Source organism: Rhineura floridana, chromosome 5 (assembly GCF_030035675.1).
Source record: "Rhineura floridana isolate rRhiFlo1 chromosome 5, rRhiFlo1.hap2, whole genome shotgun sequence".
Classification (NCBI taxonomy): Eukaryota; Metazoa; Chordata; class Lepidosauria; order Squamata; family Rhineuridae; genus Rhineura; species Rhineura floridana.
In genome coordinates, this window is record NC_084484.1 from 161,951,969 (window position 1) to 161,969,260 (window position 17,292).

General features: G+C 40.5%; 1 protein-coding gene across 6 annotated transcripts in view; it reads right to left on the reverse strand.

The window, feature by feature from the left end:
* Window positions 1-17,292, reverse strand: part of GRIA4 (glutamate ionotropic receptor AMPA type subunit 4) — a 380,787-nt gene that overhangs the window by 92,559 nt on the left and 270,936 nt on the right. For all 6 annotated transcript variants that reach the window (XM_061628712.1, XM_061628711.1, XM_061628714.1 and 3 more), the window contains 3 exons: window positions 11,110-11,163; window positions 8,259-8,417; window positions 1,336-1,503 (listed from right to left, as the gene is read on the reverse strand). In XM_061628712.1, coding sequence (XP_061484696.1) covers window positions 1,336-1,503; window positions 8,259-8,417; window positions 11,110-11,163 — 381 coding nt within the window. The remainder of the gene's footprint in view (window positions 1-1,335; window positions 1,504-8,258; window positions 8,418-11,109; window positions 11,164-17,292) is intronic.

The following is a 17,292-nucleotide window of genomic DNA, read 5'->3' on the forward strand; positions in this document are numbered from 1 at the left end:
GCAGGGTATCGCCAACATGTCACCCCACTGCTGAAAGAATTGCACTGGCTGCCCATTTACTATGGGCCAAGTTCAAGGTTCTAGTCTTGGTGTACAAGACCCTATACAGCTTGGGACCAGGATACCTGAAAGACTGTCTTACTCATATATTCAGTCGATCACTGCGCTCTGCAGGTGAGGGCCTCCTGTAGATACCATATCAGGAGACCCATTTCGCACAACATAAGAAATGGACCTTTAGTGTGGCATCACCTACCCTGTGGAATTCCTTACCCTTAAATATTAGACAGGCGCCATCTCTGTTATCTTTTTGGCGCCTACTGAAGACCTTCCTCTTTCAACAAGCCTTTTAAGTTGAGACCTTATCCTAGTCTGCGTCTGTGCTGGAATTGCTTTTTATGATGCTTTCAAACCTTTTTTTAAAAAAGAAATACCAATGTTTTTAACCTTTTTTTAAAAAAGGATGTCTTGAAAGCTTTTTACAAAAATATTTTTAAAGATGTTTTGTTCTAATGTATTTTAAAGTGTTTTTATATGATGTTTTAAAATGTTTTTAGTGCTTTTGTTTGCTCCCCTGGACTCTTGCTGGGAGGAAGGGCGGGTGTTGAGCCCCAGCTATCCCACGCACATCAGGGAGTGGGCAGAGGAGGATGAGACTTTTGAGAGTTTTGAGGGAGGAGGGAGCACTAGCAGCCCTCCAGTTTCCCTGGACAATCCCCCGGGTGACCTAGACCCCACTCCACCTGAAGGTGCCCCGTCCCATTTGTGATGCTCAAAATCTAGTTATGAGTAGGTCCATGCTTTGCAATTTTATTTATTTACTTAAAAATATTATCTACTGCTTGAATGTGAAGGCCTCTCAGCAGTTTACAAAAAACATTAAAATTATCAATAAAACAGTATTTTATTTAACATATTTAAAACAATTAAAACAACTGCTAACTAAAAAAATCATAATAAAACAGATCAACAGCTATGGATAGGCTTGTCTAAACAAAAAAGTTCTAAGTAGACACACTTGGCCCCAGGACACGTGAGACTGTCTCATCAAGCTATTGCATGACCATAGTCAAGCCAGATGTTTCTCAGCTTTTTAGTTCCCTATCTGCAAAATACAGACATTCACAATCTCACTGTTACGTGAATGAATAAGGAAAGAATGGTAGAATAAACTGTTAAAACGTATTGTAGACAGTATAAACATAAAATAGTCAAAATAACACAACAACTGCTAGTCATTTTAGATGTTCATGATGTTTTCCAGCATAGCAGGCTATGACCTAAGCCAAACATTTTTTTTAAAAAAGCTAGAATTAAACCTTTCAAGAACCACACCTGTTTCAGCGTTCTCTCCATGTCAATCCCTTGGCTCCATGGTGCAGCCGGATTCGCAAGGCAATCGCCAGCGTTTCCTCTCCGAGAAATATCAATTTTCTGCCTTCGAAGATTACGGAATGTCTCAGCCATCACAAGCACCCCATCATAGGTCAGAGCAGAGGTATACTAAGCAAGTGCAGAGACTGGACATCAGTTATAACAGTTTTGTTCCCTAAGAAAACTGGTTAAACATTAAGAATGTGAATGACCAGCTCAGTGAATGGAATTTCTCAGTGAAACTTAGGTGGGTTTCTCTTTAGACAAGGATGATGGGATCACTCTGTTCTTAATATAGTACAGATGTTCAACTTTGAAATGGTGTTTGTCAACCAGAGAATGGCTGCTTTAAATAATCGTAGGAGTGGAATTAAAATTGGCTGTTTCTCCTATCTCAAATTTCTCTTTTGAGTCTTCTATTTGATTTATTTTCATACATTCATACTCCACCTTTCTTCTGTCATAGAATCCGAAGTATAGGGTATACATGTAGTTCCCAGGCACTGACAGACCCAGACCTGCTTAGCTTCAGCAAGGTGGTAGCCTCAGACCATCCCTGGACATCCACATGTAAACTCCAGCCCAGCAAAATGGCGTAAAGAACTACTTTTCACTCAACATACTTAGAAACATGAAGAAAGGAAGAGACAGAATGCTTTAAATATTAATGTTGCATAGGTTAGTATTTATCTGCCTATTCATGAAGCCAGTAAGTAGATAATGGAAATATAAGATGTAAAATGGAAAGGAATGTGTTTAAGGCCAATACAAGTATTTATTATAAATAGTGAAATGTTGCTTCCCTGAATAGTTTGACTGCAGGACATTAATCCCCCATGTGGTGGATTAGTTTTAGATTCTGGAGATATGTCTTAATATGTCTTAACTAATTTTCTCTCAGACTTTGGGACGACTTCATTTCTTTGTTGCCTGTTTTTAAATAGGGCTGCCAATAGAACAGAGAATTTGCTTACCTGGAAATTCTCCTTCTACTTGTTCTTCAGACACTGGGTGATCTCCTCTCCATGCTCAAGAAGAATCAGGTACTTGAGAAGAAAATCTTGGCCCATCCTAAGAACCATTGTTGCAAGAAGAGATGACCCAGTGTCTGGACCACTGGATGGAAACAAGTAGGGAAAATGCATAACTTTTAGTAGATTATCTACCTTTTTACCAGTTACTTGATTGATTGATTACATTTACATTAAATTTAAATACGTTATTACCACAACCCCAAGCTAGAAGCTTGTTATGCAGAAGCTAGAAACTAGTTATGACTGTGCTACATTTACCTGAGCAGCCATAAGCTATCTTTAACGCTTCTCCAATATTCCTATACTTCAGCAAAGGGGAAAGACTAAAAAAAAAAAAAATGAGTCTTGCCATTTCTCTTTAGATAAGGAGAAACTTTTTTTTAATTTAACAGAATTTATATGTCACTTCATTGTAAAAAATTATATCCTTTAAATGATTTACCAGAAACATTAAAATTATGAATAAAAACAGTTAAATCAAAACATTTAAAAAACAATTAAAACAGCAGTAAACTAAAGAAGAGATTAAAACACATCACCATCTATGTGTCTGGACAGGCTTGCTTGAACAGGAATGTTTTAAGCAGGTGTGAAAAAGGTAAGCAGTTCATTCAGTTATTTTTGGTTGCTACACAGCAACATTTATTTTGTCCAGGCACGCTGTCAGACACTTTGGCCAGATGATGACGACAACGATTATTGTTGTTGTTAATATGTTCACCGCCCAGAGAGCTATTGCTAGTCGGGCGGTATATAAATTTAATAAATAAATAAATAAATAAATAAATAATAATAATAATAATAGTTGTCATTGTCGCTGTTGTTCACCCAAAGGACCCAGGACGGGTTACAACAATTTTAAAATACTGCATTAAAAACAATTAAAAACAACATAAAATCACAAAATAGAGTGAGTTCTAAAAATACATGTCTCAGGTGTAAAAGGCCAGGGCACAGAGGCGCATCTTCAGCTTTGCCTAAAGCTCTATAGTGAGGTTCTCAGATGCACTGCAGTGGTGAGCGAGTTCCACAATGTAGGGGCTGTCACAGAGAATGCTCTCTCCCAGGCCACCACTACCACCCAAGCTTCAGAACTACCAAAAGGGCCCCCCACTGCTGATTTCAACACCTGAGACAGTCTATAGGGAAAGAGACGATCTTTCAGATATTTGGGACCTAAGTTGTTTAGGACTTTAAGCACCAGCATGAGCCCCATCAATTGCACCCAGAAATGAACTGCCTGGAAAAATATGCTTCTGTTTGAGATGAGGGAACCCTCCGCATCTCTCCTTGGAAAAAAATATGGCAAAACTTCCATGGGCCTATCCATCCAGGAGCTCCCCCCAGCCAAACTTCCCCTTTCCCCTTCCTTTAACCTGGCAGTGCTGTGGAAGTGGCAGCAAAAAAAGAAGCAAAACGGACTCTACAACTCCCTCAGTCCCCTGTGTCCTGGCCAACAGTGTGGCACTATGGGAGCTGTATTTCTTCCAAAGATTCATGCACCCATGAATGGACTACAGGTTCCATAGTTCCCTGAGCCCCATCATGCTGAGGGAGGAAAGCAGACGTGAAAAGATATGAGAGGAGGGTAATCCTCCATTTTTCTTCTTCTGTCACTGCCACTGCACCCACACCACTGCTGAATTAAGGGAAGAAGAAAGGGAAGAGGAAGGGGGAAGGGAAGAGAGACTGTACTTGTGGGGGGTGGCTAGAGTTGCAGGAATGGCTTGCAGGACGGGGAAGTATAGCAGAGACAGGGTGGGGACACAGGAATTTGTCTAATTCTCAAATTTTGGTTTGATTGGTAGAGGAAGTTCAGGGTTTGAAAAATTCAGCTCCACTTTTGAGGCAGGGTTTCTCTGAGGCCAAGGTTATAGAAGCTAGCCAGCATCTCTAGCTGCTGTGCGTTCCAAGGGGCAATTCACACACTCAAAGTTGCTTTGCTGAAAATGTGTTTGGTTTACTTCCCCGGATGCCCATCTTGCAACTGAACTCGCATTTACCATCTTGTTTAATACACATCTAGCTGTTTGGCAATGGTGTAATAAATGTACTTTATTACTGAAATTTATTTGAAATGTGGTGTTGGAGGAGAGCTTTGCGCATATACCATGGACGGCGAAAAAGACAAATAATTGGGCGTTAGAACAAATTCAACAAGAACTGTCACTAGAAGCTAAAATGATGAAAGTGAGGTCATCATACTTTGGACACATCATGTTGTTGTTGTTATGTGCCTCTAAGTCGACTACAACTTATAAGAACATAAGAAGAGCCTGCTGGATCAGGCCAGTGGCCCATCTAGTCCAGCATCCTGATCTCACAGTGGCCAACCAGGTGCTTGGGGGAAGCCCGCAAGCAGGACCAGAGTGCAAGAACACTCTCCCCTCCTGAGGCTTCCGGCAACTGGTTTTCAGAAGCATGCTGCCTCTGACTAGGGTGGCAGAGCACAGCCATCATGGCTAGTAGCCATTGATAGCCCTGTCCTCCATGAATTTGTCTAATCTTCTTTTAAAGCCGTCCAAGCTGGTGGCCATTACTGCATCTTGTGGGAGCAAGTTCCATAGTTTAACTATGCGCTGAGTAAAGAAGTACTTCCTTTTGTCTGTCCTGAATCTTCCAACATTCAGCTTCTTTGAATGTCCACGAGTTCTAGTATTATGAGAGAGGGAGAAGAACTTTTCTCTATCCACTTTCTCAATGCCATGCATAATTTTATACACTTCTATCATGTCTCCTCTGACCCACCTTTTCTCTAAACTAAAAAGCCCCAAATGCTGCAACCTTTCCTCGTAAGGGAGTCGCTCCATCCCCTTGATCATTCTGGTTGCCCTCTTCTGAACCTTTTCCAACTCTATAATATACTTTTTGAGATGAGGCGACCAGAACTGTACACAGTATTCCAAATGCGGCCGCACCATAGATTTATACAACAGCATTATGATATCGGCTGTTTTATTTTCAATACCTTTCCTAATTATCGCTAGCATGGAATTTGCCTTTTTCACAGCTGACGCACACTGGGTCGACATTTTCATCATGCTGTCCACTACAACCCCGAGGTCTCTCTCCTGGTCGGTCACCGCCAGTTCAGACCCCATGAGCGTATATGTGAAATTAAGATTTTTTGCTCCAATATGCATAATTTTACACTTATTTATATTGAATTGCATTTGCCATTTTTCCGCCCATTCACTCAGTTTGGAGAGATCTTTTTGGAGCTCTTCGCAATCCTTCTTTGTTTTAACAACCCTGAACAATTTAGTGTCGTCAGCAAACTTGGCCACTTCACTGCTCACTCCTAATTCTAGGTCATTAATGAACAAGTTGAAAAGTACAGGTCCCAATACTGATCCTTGAGGGACTCCACTTTCTACAGCCCTCCATTGGGAGAACTGTCCGTTTATTCCTACTCTCTGCTTTCTGCTTCTTAACCAATTCCTTATCCACAAGAGGACCTCTCCTCTTATTCCATGACTGCTAAGCTTCCTCAGAAGCCTTTGGTGAGGTACCTTGTCAAACGCTTTTTGAAAGTCTAAGTACACTATGTCCACTGGATCACCTCTATCTATATGCTTGTTGACACTCTCAAAGAATTCTAATAGGTTACTGAGACAGGACTTTCCCTTGCAGAAGCCATGCTGGCTCTGCTTCAGCAAGGCTTGTTCTTCTATGTGCTTAGTTCATCTAGCTTTAATTATACTTTCTACCAGTTTTCCAGGGACAGAAGTTAAGCTAACTGGCCTGTAATTTCCGGGATCCCCTCTGGATCCCTTTTTGAAGATTGGCGTTACATTTGCCACTTTCCAGTCCTCAGGCACGGAGGAGGACCCAAGGGACAAGTTACATATTTTAGTTAGCAGATCAGCAATTATGGCGACCCTATGAATCAGCAACCTCCAACAGCATCTGACATGAACCACCCTGTTCAGATCTTGTAAGCTCAGGACTGTGGCTTCCTTTATGGAATCAATCCATCTCTTGTTTGGCCTTCCTCTTTTTCTACTCCCTTCTGTTTTTCCCAGCATTATTATCTTTTCTAATGAATCATATCTTCTCATGATGTGTCCAAAGTATGATAACCTCAGTTTCATCATTTTAGCTTCTAGTGATAGTTCTGGTTTAATTTCTTTAACACCAAATTATTTGTCTTTTTTGCAAAGCTCTCCTCCAACACCACATTTCAAATGAGTTGATTTTTCTCTTATCCGCTGTTTTCACCGTCCTTCTTCTGATTTCTTGACTATTGTCTCCATTTTGGTTAATGACTGTGCCAAGGTATTGATAATCCTTGACAAGTTCAATGTCCTCATTGTCAACTGTAAAGTTACATAAATCTTCTGTTGTCATTACTTTAGTCTTTTTGACGTTCAGCTATAGTTCTGCTTTTGTGCTTTCCTCTTTAATGTTCATCAGCATTCGTTTCAAATCATTACTGGTTTCTTCTAGTAGTATGGTGTCGTCTGGATATCTTAAATTATTGATATTTCTCCCTCCAATTTTCACACCTCCTTCATTGGTCCAATCCTGCTTTCCGTATGGTATGTTCTGCGTATAGATTAAATAAACAGGATGATAAAATACACCCCTGTCTCACACCCTTTCTGATGGGGAACCAATCAGTTTCTCCATATTCTGTCCTTACAGTAGCCTCTTGTGCAGAGTATAGGTTGAGCATCAGGACAATCAGATGCTGTGGCACCCCCATTTCTTTTAAAGCATTCAATAGTTTTTCATGATCTACACAGCCAAAGGCTTTGCTGAAATCTATAAAGCACAGGGTGATTTTCTTCTGAAATTCCTTGGTCTGTTCCATTATCCAATGTATGTTTGCGATATGATCTCTGGTTCCTCTTCCCTTTCTAAATCCAGCTTGGACGTCTGGCATTTCTCATTCCATATATGGTAAGAGCGAGAAGACATAATTCATTAGAAAAGACAATAATGTTGGGAAAAACAGAAGGGAGTAGAAAAATGGAAGGGAAAACAAGAGAAGGATTGATTCCATAAAGGAAGCCACAGACTTGAACTTACAAGATCTGAACAGAGTGGTTCATGACAGATGCTCTTGGAGGTCACTGATTCATAGGGTCGACATAAGTCGTAATCGATTTGAAGGCACATAACAACAACAACAAATAAATGTACTGCAAGTCAAGGGATTCGATGACTGCTTCAGTTATGGTTCTCAGATAGTTAAAGAAATCTTGGTCAATTGTTTGTGTGAGATTAATCAATTAAATTTCCATATGAACAAAGACAGTACTTTGGAAAAAAAAGCACACATTTTATTTTTAATCATGTATGCAAATGCCACATCAGGCTCCGTTTTAGTAGAGGAATCCCTTTTCCTGTGTGAGGCATTCCTTTTCCAAGAGAGTGTTTGCCACCCACAGTTTTTAAGAACTTCATTTTAAATAATAAGAATCATTATTGTTATTGTTTGTAATAATAATCAGGACACTTTTTTAATAGATCAAAAGTGTTTTAATTTGTTACTTCGACAGAAGCTAAATCAGAGATAGCCAGTGTGGTGCCCAACAAATCCCATCAGCACCAACCAGCATGGCCAACAGTGAGGATGATGGGAGTGGTAGTGCAACAATATCAGGAGGGCACCATGTTGGCTTTTCCTGAATTAAATATTACAGTCCTGGCTTCAGCACACACTGAATTCTGCAAAGATCAACCCAAATGATGTTATTATCAAGCCAAGAGGTAGACAGCATTGACAGCTGTAGCTATGGTTTTTAAGGGTTTTTTTAAATATAAAGCAGCTATCTATGGCAAGTGTGCATAGTTTAAATTAGTCTATTTACAGTCATTTTAGAATTTATTGCAGGCAAGTACCTTAGGAGGAGTCTCTGAACCTGGGTATTCTCTCTGGTCCAGTTTCTTCCACCGTTGCATGAGTTTAGCAACCATGGGTGTGTTGAAATCCACTAGCTGAAACCCTGTGACATTGGCTCCTCCATGCATAAATCTTTCCAAAGAAATATCCTTGAATCCCTGCAAAAATCAATTAATGCAACACCTTGTTGACCTTGCATTCTATTAAAAGGTCTCTACACACTTAAGGTGACCACACACAAGCAGCCATAAAGTAAATTATATATATGATTAACCAAACAGAGGTTTTTATTGTATTAACAAAATGTTTCACCTTCCGCCTTCATCAGCTGCTAACATACAAATGCTGTTACCAAGGTGGCAGTTATAGAGCTTTGAGGATGGAATGCTCAGAGGGGCATCATTTGCAGAAGCTAAGTAGTGGTGGTACTGTCCTCCAGGTTCAGGCCATGTGGTGCCAATGTGACCAGAGAGTAAATCCAAAAGTTCTCCCTTTTAGTCAATGCTGCTGGATCTGCTGGCATCTCTATCGCTGTAATGGAAAAGTCCAACAGGCTGTGACCCTCAATGTTAAAATGCTTTGCAACTGGTTGCTCCATTTTTTTTGTCAAGATTGCCAACTTGTGGTTCCTGAAGTGCGTGCATAGGTCAGTTGTGGTCTTTCCTATGTATTAGATATGACATCCTGGTCTTTTGCACTCGATGATGTAAACTATATTGCAGGACCTGCAGGTGATGTTCTGTTTGATGTAATATGTTCTGCCTGTCCTAATGCTTTTGAAAGTAGCTATCTTCCTGAGGTACACACAGGTGATACAGCGTTTGGGGTGACAAGGATGAGACCCAGGATTGCTGATAGGTGGCTTCAGTATAGCTCTCACTAACAGTCTGCGTAAATTAGGAGGCTGGCAAAATGCTACTACAGGAAGCTATTTGATGGTTCTAGCAAGATGTTCAGAGTTTGCTAGCAATGGGTAGCTCTCCCTAATTGCTCGGTGATAGTTAGGAGATGCTGGATGGAAATCTACCACAAATGGAATCCGTTGTTCTTTGACACCTCATTTTCTCTGGACAGAATGGAGCCTCGGTGGATGTTGCAATCAATAATATGTGCAGGATATCTTCTCAAAAGAAGGTGTTCTTTAAGTTCACTGATCCTTCTCTGGTATTTATGCTCATTGTTGCAAATAAGTTTGATTCTCAGAGCTAAGCTATACACAATGTTTTTCTTTATATGCTTTGGATGGCAGGATTTCCAGTAAATATATATACTAACATGAGCAAGCACTTAAATTATAATAGAATTGGTTGGTACCTCATCTAGTCATCTAGTCCATACCCTGCCAATGCAGGAAACCCACTACTATAACATCTCTGACAGGTTGCCATCCAGCCTCTGCTTAAAACCTCTTATAAATGAGAGCTCACCATCTTCTGAGGTAGTCTGTTCCACTATTGAATAGCTGATACTGTCATGAAATTCTTCCTATTAGTCCTTTTTCTTGTAATTTGAAATCACTAGTTCAATTTACCCCATCATCTATGTGACAACCCTTCCACTATTCTGAGGACACTATCATATAACCTCTCAATTGTCTTATCTCCAGGATAAACGTATCCAGCTCCTTCAACCTTTCTGCACAGGACTTGGTCTCCAGGCCGTTCACCATTTTCGCTGCCCTACTCTGCATAAGTTCTAGTTTTTCAGTATTCCTCTAAAACTGTGGTGCCCAGAACTGGACACAGTACTTCAGGTGAGGCCTGAGCAAAGCTAAACAGAGTAGTGTCATTGCTTCTTGTGATCTGGATACTGGAATTGCATTAGCCTTTATAGAAGCCACATCACACAGTTAACTCATGTTTAGCTAGTGGTCTACTAACACCCCTAGATCCTTTTTCACATGACAAGCCAGGTGTCTAGGAATTCAGGGCAACTGTAATCTCAGTGCTTGAGATTACAGTATACTTTAAACAAAATACAAGTACCTAAGAATGAAATCTGCTACAATGAAATCTATGTCCTCCAGTATTAATTACAGAGGGTGCTCGCCTGTGAAAGTACAGCACTATTGATTTCAAACATGCTCCAACAGAATTTTAACCTTTGCATGAATGTCTAGTAAGCTGCAATTCAAAGGCAATAGCAAGCTATCCAAGTCACAGTCTTTTAATTTTTAAAAAATGCCACGGTAAAAATAGGTGGGAAACCAATTGCATTTTTCCAGTGAATATATTTCTGCAGTTGGAATATCTAGAAAATCTTTGCAGCAGAAGCTGGTATTTCTGTATGCAAGTACAAAATCAAGAACTGGGTATGGTTCACTGTTATGTTATGCTTGGAATGCTCTGTTTTTCTTTGTTAATAAGTTTTAGGACTGAATCATGTTATAATTATAATTAACAGCAATGAGATTATGATAGTGTACATTAATTTATGCATTTATATACCACCTTTCTGCCAATACACTCAAGGTAATTTACACTTTAAAATGATAGCATACAATCTAATAGACAGGATATCATTGCAAACAGAAAATGGGGTGCAAACGGAAAAAGGAAAATAAGGCAGAAGTTATCACATAATTCTTCATAATTGTTATAATGACCAGGTGACCTCTGCTGCAACCAGGGGGAATGGCTGTTCCAGTAGGGTCATATGGTTCCAATCAAGCCAGCGGAGTGCTTTAGCTCAGCACCAAGCTATCCTTGAGACACTCTGATCTCCAATGAGTCAAACTCATTTCACTATTTTTGACTGCACAGTCTCAATTTGATAAAGCCATGCATAATTTTACCAGTCAAGCATGATGTTAATTGTTTAAATTTATTTTTTTAAAAACCCTGCTCTTACCAGGTTTGCAAGGATGTAATGATAGCCTTTAACGTGCTTTCCAACACTCACAATCTGTAGGAAGAGGGAAAGAAAGAGAACAATGGATCTTGTATTACTTCAAGCAGTGGGTATCGCTTATGACATATAATTTTGGTAATATAACATTGACATTGTTTTACCTTTTCATCAATGATGCAAAGGTACCTAATAATTTTAATGCTTAGATGTTAGAAAAGAGCTCAAATTGTTCTAAATGTGAATTGAATTCCTGTTATATTATCCTGTATTGCACTCCGTGTTTTGTGAGCCACAAGAATATTACCTTTGCAGGGTCAGTTTTGTAAGTCACTGAAGACTTTGGGGTGGGTCGGTGGGTGGAAGCTATTTACAGTCATACAAGTTGAAAAAGATGTCATATAGGTACAGCAGCAAATGCTCAGGCTTGCTAAAGTTCCTCAAATTCAGAGGTAATAGATCTATAGAAGAAGTCACATATTCCTAGTAAATGAAGACATGCTAGAAGATTTAAAGGATGAACCATTAGCTCGCTCCCTCAAAATCAATTTGAGATGAAACTATCACATTAGGACTACATAAAAACGGCCACATGAATCCAAATCTGGATTGTCCATTATGTTGCCACCCACCCAACAGACTCTTCTGTTCATTTTTAAAATATTATTTAGCATCTTTCTATTTTATTACATCTTATTTAACTTCAGCTTGTTTTACTATGGTTACTCTTTTATTATGCTATTTTGTGTGGCTTTATTTTACTTAACTGGTTTTCCAGAAACTTTAATTTGTAAGCTGCCTTGAGAGCCTTAGAAGTTGAAAAACAGGGTATACATTTCTCAAACACAGAAATAAGTTAACATGGATCTCTCTTTGAGACAAGTGTTGGCATCTTACTTCAAAGCAATGTCTTCTGATTGTAGCACAAAACATCATTCTTCTTTAAATAGTATTCCAGATAAGTCTGCCTTTTTGAAAAGACATTCAAGTTAAACACCTGTTGAAAGCTACTGCCACCCATAACAGATGACAATGCTGTTGAGGCTTCCCCTGCCTCAACAGGGGTGGCTTATTCACTATCTGGATAAAAAGACAGAACAGGGCCTTCCCATTGCTATAAATTTGTAGGAGGCAAGGGGTTTTTCACAGGTAGAAGATCAAGACTAGAGTGGCAATATTGTGGCAGGAACAGAAACAATATAAATCTGAAAGTGATGAGATTTCTATGCAGCACCTGAAGCAAGGATAAATCTTTCACAAAGGCACCCACAAAATATTCTAAAAGCCTTTGAGGGGTAAAAATATTATTCACTGTGTGCTGGTGAACGTTCAGTATAGTTGCAGTAGTATTGAAGCTAGACTCTGGAGAAAGGTTTTGTGATACACACGTTTTACAAGTTCACTGAAGGAGGCAGCTGGCAGTGAGGTGCCTGTTGATGGTTTTCATTCCCATATGAAAACCAGAAGCTCTAGGGAGAATGCAACAGGCTTATAATTGGAAGATAGTGATTTTTTTTCCAAATGCAGAAGCAGACTGGAATGTTATGTCTACAAAGAAAGCACAGCGTTGTGCTGGAAAGGAGATATACAAAGCCCATACCAAAAAGCACTAACAAGGATAATCTTGGCAAGTTTCCTTAGATAAGGGTTGCTGTTAAAAGTGTGGGTTGGATTAGCTGTCAGTGGGCTGATGCACATCTTCAAAGTTCTCAGGTAAGAAGCTGCCCAGTCGGAAGATGAGCTGATGAGGGATGCTTTTGCATGTGGTTCCTGACTGATCTTCCTCACATGGGTCAATGGCCCATGTTAGAAAAAGAGAGTTCCCTAACCATGCCACACAAAGATGATGAAAAAGGTCATTTTACATCATCACCATCCATTATTACTATTATTTTAATTTATTACCTGTCCTTCACTCTGAGGTCCCAGGGCAGGTTACAACAGTTTAAAATTCATGCTGTGAGATTGTATTTCTATCTGAATTACAGTAAATATTTGCATTTATACATCTAAATTAGCATATACTTTTGAGTATCTCAAGTGCTTCACATAAAGTCAGACTTACAACAGATTACAAGGCTGGGTCAGCATTATGTTCCACATATTGCAGTGTGTGTGAGAGAGACAGAGACAGACCGATAGACATACAGAGAGAGTTGTTTGCCTAATGCTGCCCAGTAAGGTCATGGCAAAGGCAAGATTCAGATTGGGAACTTCCTGATTTATCAGTTAAGTGTTTTAATTGTTGGAGCAAGACATAATTGTGTTCTGCAACACAAGATTATTAAGATTGATTAATCAAGTCCTTCATTGTTGGCAAAAATCCACTTATGACCACAATGAGTCTTGTGGCACCTTTAAGTCTAAGAAATGTATTATGTCATAAGCTGGGAATAGGAAACCTGAGGCCCAGGCCTCTCTGTATGGCTCTTGGTTAGGGTTGCCAGATCTCTGGTTTTTGTCTGGAAACTCTGGTTTTTAGGGTCCTCCCCAGGTCTCCGGGTGAGTCACCCCAATCTCTGGATTCTTAGCTTTCTTTCTTTTTTCTTTTTTAAAAAGTAAGTTTCTAGGTGGTCTGGTTCAAGAGAGACACATGAAAATGTCACACACACCCCCCGGCAACTTCTGTTAAAAGTCGGCTGCTCTAATCCTCACCCTTTCAGGTTTTCGGCCAATAAGTGAAGTCAGGGTTGTGATTGACAAGAGATTTCCTGACCTCCAGGCAATAGCTGGAACCCATTGCAAATCCTGAAAACAGTTTCCTTTTCCTGTTTGTCTGCACATCAGAAATGAGTGTATACCTTACCACTTTATTATAAAAAATCTCAAAGAAGTTTACAGAAGGAATTAAAACAATAGTTTTTTTTGGCAAAAATAGTTAAAAACAGGAATTTAAAAACATTCAAAATAATAAAACCAACAATGAGTTTTTTTTAAAAGTGTAATAGCTTCTACATGCCTGGGTAGGCTTGCCTAAACAAAACATGTTTTTAGCAGGTATTAAAAAGAATATGATGAAGGCACCTGCCTCATGTTAATAGGCAGGGAATTCCAAAGTGTAGGTGCTGCCACACTAAAGGATCGATTTCTTACAAGAGCAGAACAAGTACTATGTGGCACCCGTAACATGGAAAGCACACCTTGAACTCGGTCTGTTAACGAAGCGACAACCAGTGCAGATTTCAGAGCAGAGGTTATGTGCTGATAGGGTTTCACTCACGTTAGCAATCATGCTGCAGCATTCTGCACTAATTGCAGCCCCCGAGTCAGGTTGTGCTGCATGGGGATTTCTGTGACTTTGGCTGACTAGCTACCAGGTTTTTTTAGTTTTGGTTTTTGGTTGGGAGCAGCCACGTTAAAAGGCAGGCAGGACATTCCAGGCAAAGGTCTGCTAATCCTGCTTTGATATGGATATCTTTGCAGAGGACCCCTAGTCAAGCCTTACCAACAGCACAATCTTAACCATATCAACTCATAAGCCCTGTTGAGTTCTATCAGGCTTTGTCCCTTAGTAATGTTGATGTGTGAGTGTTGTTGCGTGACAGCGAACGTTACTTTGGAGTTAAGTTGAGCAAGAAACTTCACAGAGGCTTGAGAAAGTTTTTAAGAGTCTTTACTGAGACATTAAGGCTTAAGGCATAGTTCCCCCCTTCTTCCCTCTTCAAAAGCAAAAGTAAGACAGACACAGACAGCACTCTAACATCAACAGTTAGACCTTTTCCCAAGCTGTTATCTCCCGTTACCATGACAACTACTGGCCTTGGATGTCTGCTCTCTCAGGCCAGGCACAGCAGATAAGGCTGCTTCTCCAGACACTTCTTGTAACTTTCCAGACTTTCAGACTTGATGGAAAAACACTCAGTGACAGTACAGTACAATGGTCAACATTTCCCCCCTTTTTCCCATCATGTCTGTAATTCATTACAACAATAATAATACATTTCTACAATACATCTTGCAATACATTTCAGTACATTTCAGAACATCTCTGTACATTTAGCTAAAACTTTATTCAATCAAACTTCGGCTGAACACAAGTCAGATACAGTGTCTCAGGATCCATCTCAACCTCTTTATGCATTCCAGGACTGGTTATTAATCCTACAGTAAATCTTTCAGGAGGTTTCCCAATGTTGGATCTCTCAGAACATCTCAAAGGCACTAGAGCTTCTGCTCTCCCAGCCCCCCCGTTTGAGCTGGTGCTTGGCACAGCTTGCTCAGGAAATTCCATTTCTTCAGCCTTGCGTTTCTTATTTCTACGTTTCCCACAAATGAGTTCATTTAATGCATCCCTGAGAGGAATTTGTGTGTCCTCCACTTTTACATCTAGATTTGGTTTAAATGTTTGTGCTTGTGTTTGTGCTTGTGTGTCAGCTGACCCTGTAAGAATGACTGTTTGCCTTTGATCCCAAGGCTTTGCTGAGACTTTAATGCTTCTGCTCAGAACTAATTGCTGTGTTTCTGGTATCCAAATTCTGAAATATGCATTCTGAAACCCCAGAACAAAACCCTGTTGTGCTCTGGGTGCAAGTTTGCCACTTCTCTTGTTTTGTGGTATGTGTACCCAACAACGTGCCCCGAATTTCTGAATGTGTTGCACTTTCGGCTTTCTCCCAGTGAGCTTCTCGTAGGGTGACATTTTAATGGCACTATGTAACACCCTATTGTGAATGTAATTCGCATACAGAATTGCCTCTGCCCAGAAGGAGTTCCCCAAACTGGAATCCATTAGCATGGCTCTCATTGCTTCCTGAAGCACCCTGTTTTTTCTCTCCGTGGTCCCGTTAGAAAACAGAGAATATGGAGCTGTGAAAGTTTGGCGTATTCCCTTACTCTCGAGGAAGTCACTCAATGCTTTGCTTGTGAATTCCCCTCCCTGATCTGAGCGTATAGCCCCCACCGTGGTGCCATGTTGAGTTTCGATTCTCTTAATGAACAGTTTCAGCTTCTGCTCAGCTTCACTTTTCTGCTTGAGCAGAAAAACATGACAAAATCTCGTAAAATCATCAACCACCACCATAAAGAATCTCGCACCTCCACATGAACTTTTTATTGGCCCTGATAAATCAACATGAACAAGCTGGTAGGGAGCTGTTGTGGTGCTTTCAGCCTCCCGGTTTATGGGTGCAATTGTCATTTTCGCTTTATGGCAAGCATCACAATCCATTAGCTGCCCACAGTCTTTTAACCGCATGTTTTCACTATGCATAGGGGTTTTCTTAACCGTGTCAAAGTTTGCATGCCCCAGCCTTTGATGCCAATCATGGACGCAGCCCTGATGTGTCTGTGCCTCAGCATTTAACACAGCACACCCTGCTTGACTGCTCTTTATTACAAACTGTGAATCATTAAGGCTTCCCTGCATGCACACTTCATCTCCTCTCATAACATTTGTCTCTGTCAAACAACACTGAAAACCCACAACTGGTCAGTTTTCTCACAGACAACATGTTATGAGACAGTTCTGGTACAAACAAACACTCTGACAGTATTCCAAGCTTATCAAATCTCACCAGTCCTCGAGCCTCCACATTTTTCCGCGATCCATCTGCTAGTTGAACAAAGTCCTGCACATCTTCTGAAGTGTAAAACAAACTCCTGTCTGTAATTAATACATGGGACGCACCACTGTCAAGAATCCAGTCAATAGGTCCTAAATCTTGAGGCTTCTGTTTACAAACAAAGTTCACACTTCCCTGTTTCCAGCTTCCTTCTCTGGAGTTTCGCTTGACTGCACAGTCTCTCTGGAGATGACCACGAGCCCCGCAGACATAACAAGCCTTTAGCCGCTGCTGCTCCTGCTTGTAATCCTGCTTGCTTCCGACAGCCTCCTTCGGCTCGGCATTTTTCGCCTCCTGCCTCCGCTGCCATTCCTGGGTCAATTTTTCCTCAATAAATTCAACGTTCAGGCCACCGTCAGGCATGGCTTCAATTCCCATAACAAAATTATTCCAACTCCCATCGAGTGAAGCCAGGATCAAATAGGTCTTCTGAAGGACAGAGTGCTCGACTCCTCGATCCTGTAACTCAGCAAACAAGCGTCTGAATTCTGTGAGATGCTTACTCATTTCGCACTCACCCGTGAAGCGCATCTGATACAGCTTCCGTACCAAACACAACTTAGATCCCGCGGTCTGTTGCACATGAAGGGCCTCCAACACGTCCCACATCTGTTTGGCGTTTGTA